The 15,674-nt window shown below is 33.8% G+C and overlaps 1 protein-coding gene and 1 long non-coding RNA gene across 2 annotated transcripts in view; one reads left to right on the top strand and one right to left on the bottom strand.

Moving 5' to 3' along the window:
• LOC133105420 (uncharacterized) overlaps window positions 1-15,674 on the bottom strand; it is a 209,455-nt gene that overhangs the window by 163,828 nt on the left and 29,953 nt on the right. The gene's annotated exons all lie outside the window — the stretch shown is intronic.
• PNPT1 (polyribonucleotide nucleotidyltransferase 1) overlaps window positions 1-15,674 on the top strand; it is a 40,504-nt gene that overhangs the window by 6,124 nt on the left and 18,706 nt on the right. Inside the window, exons 4-13 of the mRNA XM_061211395.1 lie at window positions 83-188; window positions 1,069-1,118; window positions 2,132-2,195; window positions 2,300-2,347; window positions 3,297-3,410; window positions 8,899-9,085; window positions 9,952-10,003; window positions 10,381-10,438; window positions 12,287-12,383; window positions 13,344-13,446. Coding sequence (XP_061067378.1) covers window positions 83-188; window positions 1,069-1,118; window positions 2,132-2,195; window positions 2,300-2,347; window positions 3,297-3,410; window positions 8,899-9,085; window positions 9,952-10,003; window positions 10,381-10,438; window positions 12,287-12,383; window positions 13,344-13,446 — 879 coding nt within the window. The remainder of the gene's footprint in view (window positions 1-82; window positions 189-1,068; window positions 1,119-2,131; window positions 2,196-2,299; window positions 2,348-3,296; window positions 3,411-8,898; window positions 9,086-9,951; window positions 10,004-10,380; window positions 10,439-12,286; window positions 12,384-13,343; window positions 13,447-15,674) is intronic.

The raw sequence follows: 15,674 nt of genomic DNA, 5'->3' as shown, positions 1-15,674 counted from the left end.
TATCTATATAGTAATTCTTGGGGAATAGTTTGCTACTATAAAAAGCAGTCGAATGAACCGCATTTTTTCATTGCTACTTCAGGTTGACTATAGACAGAAGGCTGCTGCAGCAGGTAGAATTCCCACAAACTATCTTAGAAGAGAGATTGGATCTTCTGATAAAGAAATTCTTACAAGTCGAGTAATAGGTAAGATATTTAGATAGAGGCATTAACCCTCTCTGATAAGCCTGTGTTAGTATCTCTTTTCTTCCATCTGTATTCTACAGTATCTCTTAAATTTTCTTTCACTACATTAACACTGCCTAAGATTATTTACTTTCTGTATCCTCTCACTCAAATGTGGGCTCCATGAGAGAAAAAACTTTTTGTTTGTTTAATACTGAATCCCCTATACCTGGCATACTGCCCAGCACAAAATAGGCATTCAATAAATATTTGTTGACCAAATGAATGAATCTCTATTAATCATGTAAATTCTGTGGCCCACGCCTCTACTCTGTTGAACCTATCCTGAGTATTTTTCATTTTTATGTTCAGCATGGTAATTCCTGAAAGCATTATATTCATCAACTACTGAAATATGTTTATAACCTTTCAAATCTTCGACATCCTTAAATATTGTGGGATCATTTGTAGTCTATAGCTCTTCTACCCAAAATTTCTACTTTATACTTATATGCATTCATCAGACACAGAATACCAAGGAAGGATTTTCTTTTGGTCTGCTGTTGGTTAAGTCTCTTTCCTCTGCTTATATAAATAAATAACAAATAAGCAATGAATTCTGATGCCTGTGGAACCAGAATGAAAAGCTGCTCCCCAATTTTACACTTGGGTGCTCTTGCCCTGCTAGTTTTTCGTCTTCGGGCCATGATGTATATTACCATTTATCTGTGACCCTGTCAGTAAATTAGTCCAAGGGTTTTGTTTTTGTTATTATTGTTTTGTTTTATTGAATAGCTAGTTATATTATTTTTTAGCTTGTTTAATGAGGGAAAAGTTTTAAATTGTGAAGCAACTTCTGTCAGTAACTATTTAATGTCTTTTCTTTTTTTGCTTTTGGCAGATCGTTCAATTAGACCTCTCTTTCCAGCAGGCTACTTTTATGATACACAGGTAGGTTCTGTTTTAGGTTTATTTGTTTCCAGGTCAATCAAAAATGACTTAATGAATCTCTATTTAATACTTCCTAGGCTAAACATTATAAACAGTACAAAATAAGAATTTTTGGTGATCCTGCTACATTTTACATTAAGTTTTTTTAAAAACAATTTTTAAAAGCTAACATTTATTTGGTGTCAATTTGAGCTGATACCTGAATTATGAGTAGGAATTAGCCAATGTAGGCGTGTAGGAAGATGGAATGGGAAGCACAGAAGCCCTAAGGCAGGAAATAAATTGGTAAATCTGAAAAAAGGTTAGAGTGATTGAGGTGGGTGGGGACAGTTCAGGCTGGGCCTTGAAGGTCATATTAGTAACAGACTAGGACAGTTGATACAACTAATCTTTATTACCTATTTTTATCAGTGGGTCCTCTAAACCTCTACTTTGTTATATTTTAATACTTTCTGAATATTACTTTCTTTCAGAATAATGACCCATATACTTTAATTAAGTAACTGTTTTATGTATTTGAGAAAAATAAATATGCCTTGCAAATATCCCTTTGCAAGGATGTCACTGCCTCAAGAAGTTATTTTCCTAAGTACATGACATAGGCATATTATTACAGTGTAATTTATTTGTCTATGTTTAGCAAACAGAAGACAACAATATTTTTGTGTAACATTTACTAACATAGCTAATTTACTGAATACTTTCAACATGCTCAGTATTATAAATGCTTTACGCACAATATTTCCTATAATTTTCCTAAGAACTGTTCAGGAAGATGCTGTTATTTTTCCCTTTTAAAGATAAGGAAACTTTTGAGGCTTAATTTAAGTAATTTGTCAATGGTCAAGCATGTAGTTAAATGATAACCAGAATTAAGGGGTTTGACTACAAAGGCCCTGCTTTTAACCATATAGTGCTCCTATATTTTAGGACAAGATGTTAATCGAAATGATAATCCTCCCAAATCAAGTAGATTTTTTTTTAAGTGCTTTGAATTTTTTCCCTTGCACCAGATCCTTTGTAATCTGTTAGCAGTAGATGGTGTTAATGAACCTGATGTCCTAGCAATTAATGGTGGTAAGTATAAAAATAAAGATTAAAATTATTACTGTTGATTTTTTTTTTTTTAAGCAATGAATTATTTTTATTTCAGCTCTTATTTTTTTCCTTTTTCCTTAAAGCTTCTGTAGCCCTCTCATTATCAGATATTCCTTGGAATGGACCTATTGGTAAGTTAGGATTTGAAGATAAGAAACATTATATTTTTTTCAAGAAATAAGAGTAAGCATGCTATAGCAAGGGCATAAATTTATTGGCTCTGAATTATTATTTCTTAGGGAGTTGAATTAAATGACATTCTAAGAAGAGTCCTTTCAGCATTTTGAGATATTTTTATCTTTGCTTTGGGTTTTGTTTCTTATAGCAGTATGTTATGGTGTTAAAGATTATGTTTTTAGATACTGTGACTTCTTTGTTGCCTCTTCTGTTAGAGGACTTTCTCTTTTTTTGGACTGGGAAATTGTCAGAGTACATACTCTTTCAGGATAATACAAACATGTTTGTAACTTACAGCTCTTATAAGTTGTAATCATGCAATATACAAATGATTCATCAAGTAAATAATTACTGAGTGTCCTAAGTGCCAGATACTGAGCTAAGCACTGAAGGAACTAAGGCAGACTAGGCATCAGCAGTACAAAGATGAATGAGACAGTTCTTGGTTTCAGCATAAGTGAAACAGACAAATAATTATTGATATTTATAAACAATATTATAAAAGTGTAGTTAGAGTGCTAAGAAAATGATAGAGAAGGGCGGGTTTAGTCTTGTGAGGTCAGGTTGTCAAGGAGAGCTAGCTCCTGAGAGTTATCGACATTTAAGCTGAACCTTAGTAGGATCAGATTGTAAGCACTTGCCTTAGAGAAAGTACATTCTAGACCAGGAGAAGAACATGACCATAATCACAGAGATGTAGAAGAAATGGTGTACTTGAGCAACTGAGTGGTCCAGTAAGGCCAGAGGTAGGGTGAAGTAGTATAATCTGTGGGCCTTAAATATCATGATAGAAATATGGATTTTACTGTGGTCACAGTTGAAGATAGGGATTGAAGCTGTCACTAGGATGTCTTGAAAACTGAGTTTTTATTAAACAGTTGCCAATATTTTAATATGTTTTAGGGGCAGTACGAATAGGAATGATCGATGGAGAATGTATTGTTAACCCAACACGAAAAGAAATGTCTTCCAGTACTTTAAATTTAGTGGTTACTGGAGCACCTAAAAGTCAGATTGGTAAGTAGTTTAAGTGGTAGATTTATTCTGAATTTTACTTTCAAGTTCTGGCTTCTTAAAAATGCATTTAAACTCTTTTTTTGTATGTGTGCTTTGTTAATTAGCCATAAAGATTTTTGTTTTGTTTTATTGCTGCCCTATTTTGGTAGCGCTCTTGCTTCATATCAAACAATACCTAAAATTATAGACTGTTATACCACTCTAATTGAAATATACAAAAATCGTTATCAAGATAATTCTAGTAATTATTTTTAGACAGATAAGCTAGTCTAAAATTTGAAGTTCCAACTCTGGTAGTAAATTAATTGTTTCATTCATTTAAATATGTTAATTTAGCTAATGCAGTCATTCTAAGTCTGTTTGTTGTCCTCTGAGAAAGAGGTATCATATTTCCAGTAGGTGGAAAACTAGTAATAAAGTACAAGAAATGCTCTGACCATGGGTCACCTTCACTCCTTCTAACTAAAATGTCATAATTGCATGAATGAAAATCAGGGGCTGGTTCTGTTGAAGAAGAATGGGCTTTAACAGTCCAAATGACCTGGGTTTGAAACCCAGCATCTGCCGCAGTTAACCATGGACAAATTAATTAAGGTCTCTTAGCAGTTTATTCTACTGCGTGACATTTGATGTCTGGAACTTTTTGACAATGGATCTTCTAATGTGGGAACATTTTGATGAAACGTAAACTATTAAACTTTTAGTTCTTTTTTTGTACAATTAATGTGTGAAACACCTCATTTCCAGCTTCTTCTTTTGGAGTGTTAGTAATGAGTTAGAATTAGGTACTATCAATATGTATGATAGACAAAACACATGAAACAGGAGTTGTGTATTATCTACATGTTAGTTAGGGATTGTGTGGTTAAACTAAATAACAAGGCTTAAACAAGATAGGAACTTATTTTTCTCTCAAGTAACAAAAGTTCAGAGGTAATGAGTCCAGGACAATTACAGCAGCTCCATAATGTCTTAAGAAATCTAGATTCTTTTTAGTTTTCTACTCTGCTATCCTCAGGGTGTGGCCCACATCTTCATACTTATGAACAGAGCTCTGGCCAACTTATGTAACTTACAGGCAGGAGGAAGAAAAACGAAAAAGGGGAATAGAAAAAGGAGTGTGCCCTCTGAGTAAGTCAGCCTCCCTTTTAAAGAACTTTCCCAGAAGTCCCCACATAGCAGTTTCCACTTACATCTTATTGGACAGAAGTGTGACACATCTGCATCCATGACTACAAGGGAGGCAAGGAAATGGTTTTTGGATTCTACCTTGAGAAGGTGGGGAACTACTGAAATATAGAGAGGATTCCAGAGATTTGGGGAGGCTCTGAATAACGAATGACCCCTACATGATATTTGAACATCTCAGAAAGGGCCTTGAGCAGAGTATTGGTTTACTATTTGAAGTTCACTTGGTCTCCATCTGAAATTTTTTTTGCTGAAAGTTACAACGTTCATTTACTTTCAATTAGTAAATCGATTTGGCTTCTTTACAGGGCCATTATGATTAGAGTCAAGGTTTGTAAAGTACCCAGCATAGTACCTAGTACCTAGCAAGCAAACAGTTAATACCTGCTATTACCATTAAGACACAAAATAAACTTGCTTCTAAATGGTCATATAGCCTCTATATGCCTTAGAATTTGAACCCCTCTAATTTTAAATAGATATTGGAGGAATGAACTAAGGATCTTTACTGTATCTGTGGCATGCCACAGAAACCCGATAGGCAGCCTTCCAGCTGGCTGTTCTTACCCGTTCCTCTCTAGATGGAAGAATGAAACCAGAAACTGCTTAAACTATCACAGGGTAGTCTTGAATAATTATAAGGAGGCTGAACGTGATTCAGAACCAACCCGTAAGGAGACTGGTTTCAGAAGTTACCAGCATCCATTTTATGACTTCTGCATCACTATTTTCATGAAGATATTCAGCCAGTACTCTGTACTTTTGTCAAGGTACACCAAATATACATTTGACCCCATGTTCATGTGTTAAAGTTAATATTGGGTCCAAGTCAAATATCATCATCATGGAACTTCTGGGATACAAAAATACAAAAAAATAATTGCTACCATTTCATTATTAAAATATTTAGTAATCTGGATTTTTAAAGTATGACCTTAAAGGGCAAGAATAATTTTTTTAAATTAATTTTTATTGGAGTATAGTTGCTTTACAATGTTGTGTTAGTTTCTGCTCTACAGCAAAGTGAATCAGCTATACGTATACATATATCCCCTCTTTTTTGGATTTCCTTCCCATTTAGGTCACCACAGAGTACTGAGTGGAGTTTCCTGTGCTATATAGTAGGTTCTCATTAGTTACCTATTTTATACACAGTAGTGTATGTATGTCAGTCCCAATCTCCCAGTTCATCCCACCCACCCCCCTTGCCCCCTTGGTATTCATAGTTTGTTCTCTACATCTGTGTCTGTATTTCTGCTTAGGACAAGAATAATTTCTATGCACTATTAGCCACTAGGTTACATCCGCAGCCATTATTCTGCACAGTGCTACTTAGATGCTTGTTTTCAACTGGTACATTTAATATCACTAATCTTTCTGTGTATACTAGGATATAATTTAGGAAAAAAGTACACCAGTAACAGTTTTTATGGAAAAAAACTGTATCTAGAATTCATAACTTCAACTAATCTCAGAAGTCCTTTATCTTCAACTATTGAAAATGGTTAAGTTCAGAGCAATCATTTTGACAAGCTTTTTTGTTTAAAATTTTAGCCTCTATGGCAGTGCTGTCCAGAACTCTCTGCAGTGAAGGAAATGTTTTATATCTGAACATGTGATTACTGAGTACTTGAAATGTGGCTAGTGAACTAGGAACTGAAGTTTTAATTTTATATAATTTTAACTTATTTAAATGCAAATAGCTGTATGGGACAGGTAATTATCATATTGAACAGCACAGGTTTACAGACTCAAAACCATAAGGAATTTTCTTATAAAGCACTTTTAAAAATGAATTGCTTTGAAGTTTAATTGGTGAAAACAAAGTCTGAGTAATATTCATTTTCTTTGCCATATTCTCTTCTTTAAATGAATATACTGAGGTATAATTTATATATATTAAATGCATGTTTGGGACTTCCCTGGTGGTCCAGTGGCTGGAGCTCCGCGCTCCCAGTGCAGGGTCCTGGGTTCAATCCCTGGTCAGGGAACTAGATCCCGCATGCCTGCTGTAACAAAGATCCCGCACACTGCAATGAAGATCCTGTGTGCTGCAACTTAAAAAAAAAGATCCCACGTGCCGCAACTAGAAAAGATCCCACATACCGCGACTAAGACCTGGTTTCAGCCAAATAAATAAATATTTTTTAAATGCATGTTTTGTTTTGTTTTTAAATTTTTTTTAAATTTGTTTATTTAATTTATTTATTTATGGCTGTGTTGGGTCTTTGTTGCTGCTCACGGGCTTTCTCTAGTTGCGGCAAGCGGGGGCTACTCTTCGTTGAGGTGTGCAGACTTCTCATTGCTGTAGCTTCTCTTGTTGCAGAGCATGGGCTCTAGGTGCGCGGGCTACAGTAGTTGTGGCACGTGGGTTCAGTAGTTGTGGTTCGCGGGCTCTAGAGCGCAGGCTCAGTAGTTGTGGCGCACAGACTTAGTTGCTCCGCGGCGTGTGGGATCTTCCCGGACCAGGGCTTGAACCCGTGTCCCCTGCATTGGCAGGCAGATTCTTAACCACTGTACCACCAGGGAAGCTCTAAATGCATGTTTTTAAATCTCCAATTTAATTCTGTGAAAGTGAGAGGTGTCATGGGAATACAGATAAGAAAAAGGATATAACCATCTCCATATCATGGTATCAGAGGAAGCATCTTCATGCCTCAAGTGAAGAATTGAAACCTTACCTCCCTTTACCCTCCCCCAAGTATATTCGTTTAATGTTTATCTACATTTAGAACCACAACAGGGAAGTGTCACAATTTTTGCTTTTGCTTCAACCATCAGTTTAGAAAATTCCAGAGAAGGAAAGTGTATTGTACTTACCAATATTTCTGCTTAACATGTTCTTAACATGGTTTATTATCTTAACATCCTTTATTGTTTGCTTTCTGTTTAGAGAACTTCCTTTAGCCATTTTAGGGTGACACATTTTCTTCTTTCTCCTTCATCTAAGAGTCTTGATTTCACCTTCATTCCTAAATATCTTCACTGGGTATAGGATTCTGGGATGACAGTTCTTTTCTTTCAGCACCTGAAAAATATTATGCCTCTTCCTTCTGGCCTCCATGGTTTCTGATGATAAATCTGCTGTTGTTTGCTTTTCCCATATGGGTAAGGTGTCATTTTTCTCTGGCTGGTTTCAAGATTTTTTTCTTTGTCTTTGGTTATCAGAAGTTTAATTATGATGTGTCTTTCTTTGGGTCATCCTATGTAGGGTTTATTCAGCTTCTTGAATATGCAGGTTTATGTCTCCGCCAAATCTGGGGAGTTTCCAGCTATTTTTTTTTTCCCAGTACTTTTCAGCCCTGCAATCTTTCTCCTCTCTTTCCAGGACACCAATGACACAAGTGTTAGATCTTTTGTTACAGTTTCACAGGTCTGCTTCAATTGACTGATGGAATTCCAACATATGAAGCATATAAGTAGATTTTTTTTCATTCTCAATTATGCCTAGAAGCCTTAGAAGTGATTTTTTAGGCAATAATAAATCTTAATGTGACAACATTATGTGGTTAAACATATTAGTTATGATGGTAACTATGTATTACATGATCTTTGACTTTGGATAAGTTGAGGAATGCCAGAAATGGCACACAAGTTGGCAGGAGTCTATTCAGCCTTGTAGAAACCAAAGCCAAAGCTGAATAGTAGATTTTAGCTAGATACCATGCTAGAAGCCTTACTTTGGAGCTTCCCTGCTTTACACAGGAGTTTTACTGTTACAGAACTACAAAAACAACCTTTTTATGGTAGTAGCTAGGGTTCTCTAGTTGGCTTACTTGAAACAGTATCAACAGTTATCACTGCAAAGATTTCCCCTCCTGTGTAAGAATTAGACAATGTGACAATGACCAAATTAAGTGGGAGGTCACATCAAATATTGTTAAACAGGAAACATTTATTAGCCACCTATCGTGCTGATATTGTAAAATTTCATTTTAAATACATTTTTAAAAAATATGCAGTTGTACACATTAAAAGATGGAATTTTATGGTATTTGAATTATATCTTATAAAGCTGTTATAAAAAATTGTGTGCATAGTTTATTTTCTTTTCCATTTCATTTTTTTATGAGAAATCTCTCATTAAATTTATGAAGAATATAAACCTAACTTCAAATATCAAGGTTTCTTTATTCATTTACTACTGTTTATATTTTGGAATTATGTTGATTCTGAGGAAAGAAATCAAAAAGGATTAATAAACAAAATTCATCTGTAGTATTTATGTCATGTCATGGTATTTGAAAATGCTATATTGGTAAAAGGTTCAATAGCAGTCTTTTTTTTCTTTTTTTTTTAGTCATGTTGGAAGCCTCTGCAGAGAATATTTTACAGCAGGACTTTTGCCATGCTATCAAAGTGGGAGTAAAATATACACAACAAATAATTCAGGGCATCCAGCAGTTGGTAAAAGAAATTGGTGTTGCCAAGAGGACACCTCAGAAGTTATTTGTCCCTTTGCCAGAGATTGTGAAACATGCTCATAAGTAAGAACATCTGTACAAAAGAAAATATGAAAGTGTCACCAGATTTAATTTCCTCTCAGAAAAAACTTCTCACGGAAGCACTGTCCATGCATTACTTCTTAAATAGCACCCTTCTATTTTAAGAGTCATTGCCATAAATACCAGTCTAATGCTTTAAGAAGGATAAACCCACATCCCTCTTGAAGGGCCTAAGTTTGAATCTCAAAGGAAAGGGGAGAGTGAGTTTACTGGTGAAGATTCAGATCATCCTCATATCTCTCTGTGTCAAGGTAAAAGAGTATATAAAGCATAAGATATTTGAATATCTAAGGAAACTGTTGAGGTTCTTGAAAAGAAATACAATCACCACTATATGCCCAGTCCTTATAACAGTGCCTGCACATAAGCACTCAGTAAATTATGAATGAATGACCAGAAAATTATTTCACTTTATTTGAAATAAATTGAAAAAGTTAATATTTCCATTAGTATGAGTCTCACAGCCATTACTCAGAGATTAAAGAGTTATATACACTGTCCCCAACAAAAGCGTTGCCTGCAATAACAGCCAAAACACGTAGAACAGAAAAAAGCAACTGGTCATATGAGAGAGAGTGAGCAGAGAGAAAGAAAAATCTAAGGTGAAATTAATTGAACAATTAAGAAGGGAGGGCATGTGTGTGATTCGCTTAAGATGTGAGGAGAAAGAAATTTGTGTTCTGTATCATAAATAGTAAACAGATTAGCAGTGTTATAGAGAAATACACATTTTTAATTCTTTATGAAATGTTAAATATTTTAGCTTATTATTAAATATTTGTTTTGTTTATAATAGACACTGCCTAGTGTTTCCAAATATGCTGACATTTATTTTGTGCTTAAAATAGACTCGCCATGGAAAAACTCTACGCAGTTTTTACAGATCATGAACATGATAAAGTAGGTATACCTGAATTTTGTTTATATAATTGTTCTGGGAATTCTTTTTTGTCATAGCTTACACAGTTTTGTTTATGAATATTTGTCCTATTTTTATGAAAAATCTCTAAACAGAAAGCTAAATAAAAGCCTAGCTGTTTGCTTCTCCATTCTCCTTTTGTTGGGAAGGAAGTTTTAGGGAAAACTTTTAGGAAAGTGTGGAAATATATTTAAATGAATTAAACAGGTAATATTCCCTACAAATCAATAACCAGTTTCAATCTTTTAAAGAATGTTACCATTAGAGAAATCTGATTACTATTACAATGTGTTAATTGTATAATAATTTAAAAAATAGAAATGTTAAATATAATAACTGAACCTCAACTTTCTTTTAGATTTCCAGAGATGAAGCTGTTAACAAGATTAGATTAGATACAGAGGAACAACTAAAAGGTAATTTTTTTTTTTTTAGTTTAAAAAATATTTAAAGGAAATAATAGATTTTAAAGTTTCAGTTGTGAGACCTTGAACAAATCGGTTATTCTCATTACTCCCTAGTTTTATCTTTGGTAAACTTAAAATAATGATACATCCCAAGGTTACTGTTAAATTGACCTCTATAAATGGGTAAGAACTGCACCTGACATAGAGTGGGCACCAATAAATGCTGAATGTGAGGTATTCCTGACCTTTTCTGGATCAAACTCTTATACTCCAAAATGGGTATCATTGTATCCTGTCATATGAAAATCTAAAAGATATTCTTTAAAATTCTTGAGTTCTTAATTTGTAAAATTGCAATACTATATCAATCACAAACTGAATGTGTACCAGGCATGACATACAGTTCTCGTTAATTTTTCTGCTAACAGACAAATATTCTCTCACCTGAGTATCTTATTTTAAGACAAAAATTCTGTTGCTAGCATTGATATTAAGGCCATTACCTATAATTGCCATTGAAGAAGTTTGGTCTTTTCTCACTATATTTCATCCTATTAAGAATTAGAAGTTGTTGAACTGAATGAATAAGCATTTTTAGAACTCTAATGGAAAACTGATGAATTCATAAAAGTGCTAACAAAAGATCAAGATAAAAAAAAATTAATTACATAGGACTGAGTGAACTGATGAGGATGATTATAATTTTTGTGACTTTCTGTTTGAATAAAAGAAAAAAAAACTTTGAAGCATTTAGTACAAAATACAGGTTAATATCTTTATAACTTTGACCTGGGAAATAATTTCTTAAACAATTTACAATAAAAGAGCTAATCATAAAAAAAAAAAAAAAAGAATTAGAAGTTGTATAACACCTGTTGCCTTATTTAAAAAGAAAAGTGATTTTGTGTTTGTATTAATACATAACAGAATACCTTCATGACCCTCTGGGTTCATAGGATATTTTAAATGTTACTAATTATTTTCCTCTCCAAGTGCAACTCAGTTAAAGCATAAAAATTCATATTAAAATATAATATTTAAAATTATTCTTGCCTGATGAAGACACAATTCTTAATATATCTCTCTGTGGCCATTTCTTGTGTTCTGGTTACTTTAAAAGTTATATTTAATAAACCAATTGCTTAAGAGAACAGTGCTTAAAACTTGGCATAAATCAATTGGTAAGATAAAGTAGCTGAACATTTAAAAGCATAAGCCTAGGCTGACCAATCTGTATTCAGGTCACAGCTGTCAGTTACTACCTGAGTGATCTCAGGCAATTTACTCCTCCTCTTTAGGCCTGTTTTTTCTTCTGTAGAATGGGGATAATAGTAATAGAATTTACCTCATAAATTGCTATAAAGATTAAAGGCATTTTTTAAAAAAACATGTAAATTACCTGGGTTATGAAAGAACTTGATAAATGTTAACTAAAAACTAGTCGGTAGGGATTTGTAACATATAAAAAAAAATTATTCCTCTATTTGTGGACTAAGATAAAAGATCCTAAGGCAAAACAGTTAAGGAGACTACTCTTAAAAATATCAGTTAAACCTTCTCATGATATGGTTGGCTAGATTTGTCAGATAACATAATGTAATAGAAAGCTGATTGCAAAGCACTGTTGTTCTGGTAGAAAGCAAACTAAGTTCCCATTAACAGTGCATTTGAGGTATAATACTTGTGTCTCTCCTACTTAAAAACATTTAATTTATCTACTTTGAGGACTAAATGTTCAGAGTCAACTCACTTGGCTTATTACTTCCATAGTTAATTGATTTGATACTGTGAACTTAAGAGAAATCTTATCTTCCAAAAAGAGAAAATCTTTGTTTTGGTTTGTCTTTTCTTCTATAGAAAAATTTCCAGAAGTTGATTCCTATGAAATAATAGAATCCTTCAATGTTGCTGCAAAGGATGTTTTTAGAAGTATTATTTTGAATGAATACAAAAGGTAAACATATCCTTTTTTGATGGAATTGAAGGCAAGTTTCCTCAAAAGTGGCAACTTGCTCAAAGCAAGAGACTTTTTTTTTCAAATAACAGGAAAGAATTATAGAATGTTTATTTTATAAATGGATACCTGTTGAAGAGTGTGTGCATTGGGTAGATGTGTTCGTCTCTCTGTGGGCCTCGTATAGAGCATTGCTTCACAGCCATGGCTGCATGTTGGAATTACCTGCAGAGCTTTTTTTTTTTTTTTTTAACATCTTTATTGGAGTATAATTGCTTTACAATGGTGTGTTAGTTTCTGCTTTATAACATCTGCTTTATAACAAAGTGAATCAATTACACATATACATATGTTCCCATATCTCTTCCCTCTTGCGTCTCCCTCCCTCCCACCCTCCCTATCCCACTCCTCTAGGTGGTCACAAAGCACCAAGCTGATCTCCCTGTGCTATGCAGCTGCTTCCCACTAGCTATCTATTTTACGTTTGGTAGTGAGGTAGATGGACCTAGAGTCTGTCATACAGAGTGAAGTAAGTCAGAAAGAGAAAAACAAATACTGTATGCTAACACATATATATGGAATCTAAGAAAAAAAAAAAAGTCATGAAGAACCTAGGGGTAAGACGGGAATAAAGACACAGACCTACTAGAGAATGGACTCGAGGGTATGGGGAGGGGGAAGGGTAAGCTGTGACAAAGTGAGAGAGTGGCATGGACATATATACACTACCAAACCTGCAGAGCTTTTTAACAATATAAGTGTATGGGTCACAACCCTTGAAATTCTGATTCAGTGGGACTTAAGATGGGGCCCAGGTATCTATATTATTTTTTTAAAGTTCTACGGGCGGTTATGACATGCAGTTCAAGTTGAGAACTTCCTGGTAGGATTCAAAAGATAATGTGTGATTTTTCTCACTTCCAACACTGCTTTACTTAATTATTTCCTTTATTACTGTAGGTGCGATGGTCGAGATTTGACTTCACTTAGGAATATAAATTGTGAGGTAGATATGTTTAAAATTCTTCATGGATCATCATTATTTCAAAGGGGACAAACACAGGTAATATATGTAAAAAGATACAATTATTTGCCAATACAGGATTGCTTAATTAGTTCTAATAGAAGTACAGTATGTAGGTTTTTAGCATATGGAATATATTATCTATTCAGAGTACTTTGATTTTTTTTAAATATGTTTAACAGTCAAGATAATGAACATATCAGTCCTCCCCAAGAGTTTCCTCATGCCTCTCTATAGTCTCTTCTTCCTGCTCCCCTCCGTTTCCTTAGGCAACTACTGATCTGCTTTGGTCACTGTAAATTAGTTTGCATTTTCTAGAATTATCTGGTATTTTTATTACATTTTTCTTTTAATCTTAAGTACACAAAATTAAGTCACTCATACTCCTCAGTTCATGACATATTGGCATTGTTGGTCTATTCTAGGCCCTCACTTTTTTTCTCCATTTAGCCTGAACCTTAGTCCTATTCTTTTCCTTTACCTATTCCCTTATATTTAACATATATGTGTATGCATTGTTTCATGTATGGTATTATGCTTTATTTTAATTATGTTAATCACTAACTTTGCCCATCTGATGGGTACAGAGTGGTATGTCATTGCTTTCATTTGTGTTTCCTGATGAGGAATGAACATCTCTTTATATGATAGCCAATTAACATGATAACTGTATAAACCATACCCTGGGGGGCTGCATACCTCCAGGGCACTCTTTTCACATAGATATTGTCCCTAGATTTGAGCAGAGTGGTAGCCCTAGTTAAGGTTTGCTCTTTTGTGAATTATCTGCTCATATCCTTTGACCAATTTTTTTTTCTTTTTTTAATATGGTTTACTGTCTTTTTCCTGCTATTTTTCACTGAGTTCTTATGTGTTTTAAATATTAATCCTTTTCAGTAACCATAATTTGTATGTATCATCTCCCTCTTTGCCATGTGTCTTTTAACTTTGCTTGTGGTAGTCTACTATAAGCATACCTTGGAGATACTACAAGTTCAGTTCCAAACCACTGCAATAAAGTGAATATCACAATAAAGCAAATCACACAAATTTTTTGATTTCCCAGTGCATATAAAATTTATGTTTTATACTATACTGTAGTCTATTAAGTGGGCGATAACATTACATCTAAAAAAATATGTACAAACCTTAATTTAAAAATACTTTATTGCTAAAAAATGCTAACCATCATCTGAGCCTTCAGCAAGTCATAATCTTTTTGCTAGTGAGGTTTTGAAAATTTTGAGAATTATCACAATGTGACACAAAGACACAAAATGAGCAAATGCTGTTGGAAAAATGGTGCTGATAGACCTGCTTGACACAAGGTTGCCACAAACCTTCAATCTGTTAAAAAGGCATTATCTGCAAATAATTAAGAAGTTAAACACAATAAAGTGAAGTGCAGTAAAATGAGGTATGCCTGTGTATGTCTACAGTGAACCCGAAATCTTTACTTTTGAGGTCTTCTTAAAGAAATCCTCCCTTACCCCAAAGTCACAAAATTATGCACCTACTTCTTCTATTAACTTTCTAGTTTTAGCTATTAAATTTAGACTATTAATCTATCATGGAGTTTATTCCTATACAAGGTATTAGGTAGAACCCTCCAGAGTGAGCCAATTTTGCAACACTGTTTACTAAAAATTCATTTTTCCCATTGATTTGTAATGTTACCTTATCATATTCAAAGTTTATAAATACATGTTTGAACTATACTCTCTTCCATTGTTCTGTGAGTTCCCTGGGCCAGTGTCAAACTGTTTTAATTATTATAGTTTTGGGATATATTTTAATATCTGAGGGGCAAATCCTCCCTTTTTATTCTTCCTTCTCTCCCCCCGCCCCAGAACTGTCTTAGCTCTTCTGTTACATTTGTTCTTTCATTTAAATTTTAGTATCATATCAAGTTCTGAAAAAAATCTTTCTATCCAATACGATTTAGATTGGTTTTGCACTGAATTTACGGAATGAGTAAAAAATGGTATTTTTACAATTTCAATCACAGTCTTTACAATAAATATAGTCTATCTCTCCTTTGATTTGGGTTTTCTTTTATGGCTTTTAATAAAAATTTTAAAAAATAACTATTAAATTTTGTATACTTTTGTTAGCCCTTCTGACAATCTCTGTCTTTTAACTGGAGTGTTAGGTCCATTAATGTTCAGTTTAATTATTGAGTTTAGTCTGTCATTTTATTATTTGTTTTTGTTTAGCCCCTCTGTTTTTTGTTTTTCTATTCTTTCTGCCTTTTTAGATTAATTGAA

Source organism: Eubalaena glacialis, chromosome 14 (assembly GCF_028564815.1).
Source record: "Eubalaena glacialis isolate mEubGla1 chromosome 14, mEubGla1.1.hap2.+ XY, whole genome shotgun sequence".
Classification (NCBI taxonomy): Eukaryota; Metazoa; Chordata; class Mammalia; order Artiodactyla; family Balaenidae; genus Eubalaena; species Eubalaena glacialis.
Note: the sequence above shows the minus strand (reverse complement) of the source record. Positions and strands in the feature narration are given on the sequence as shown.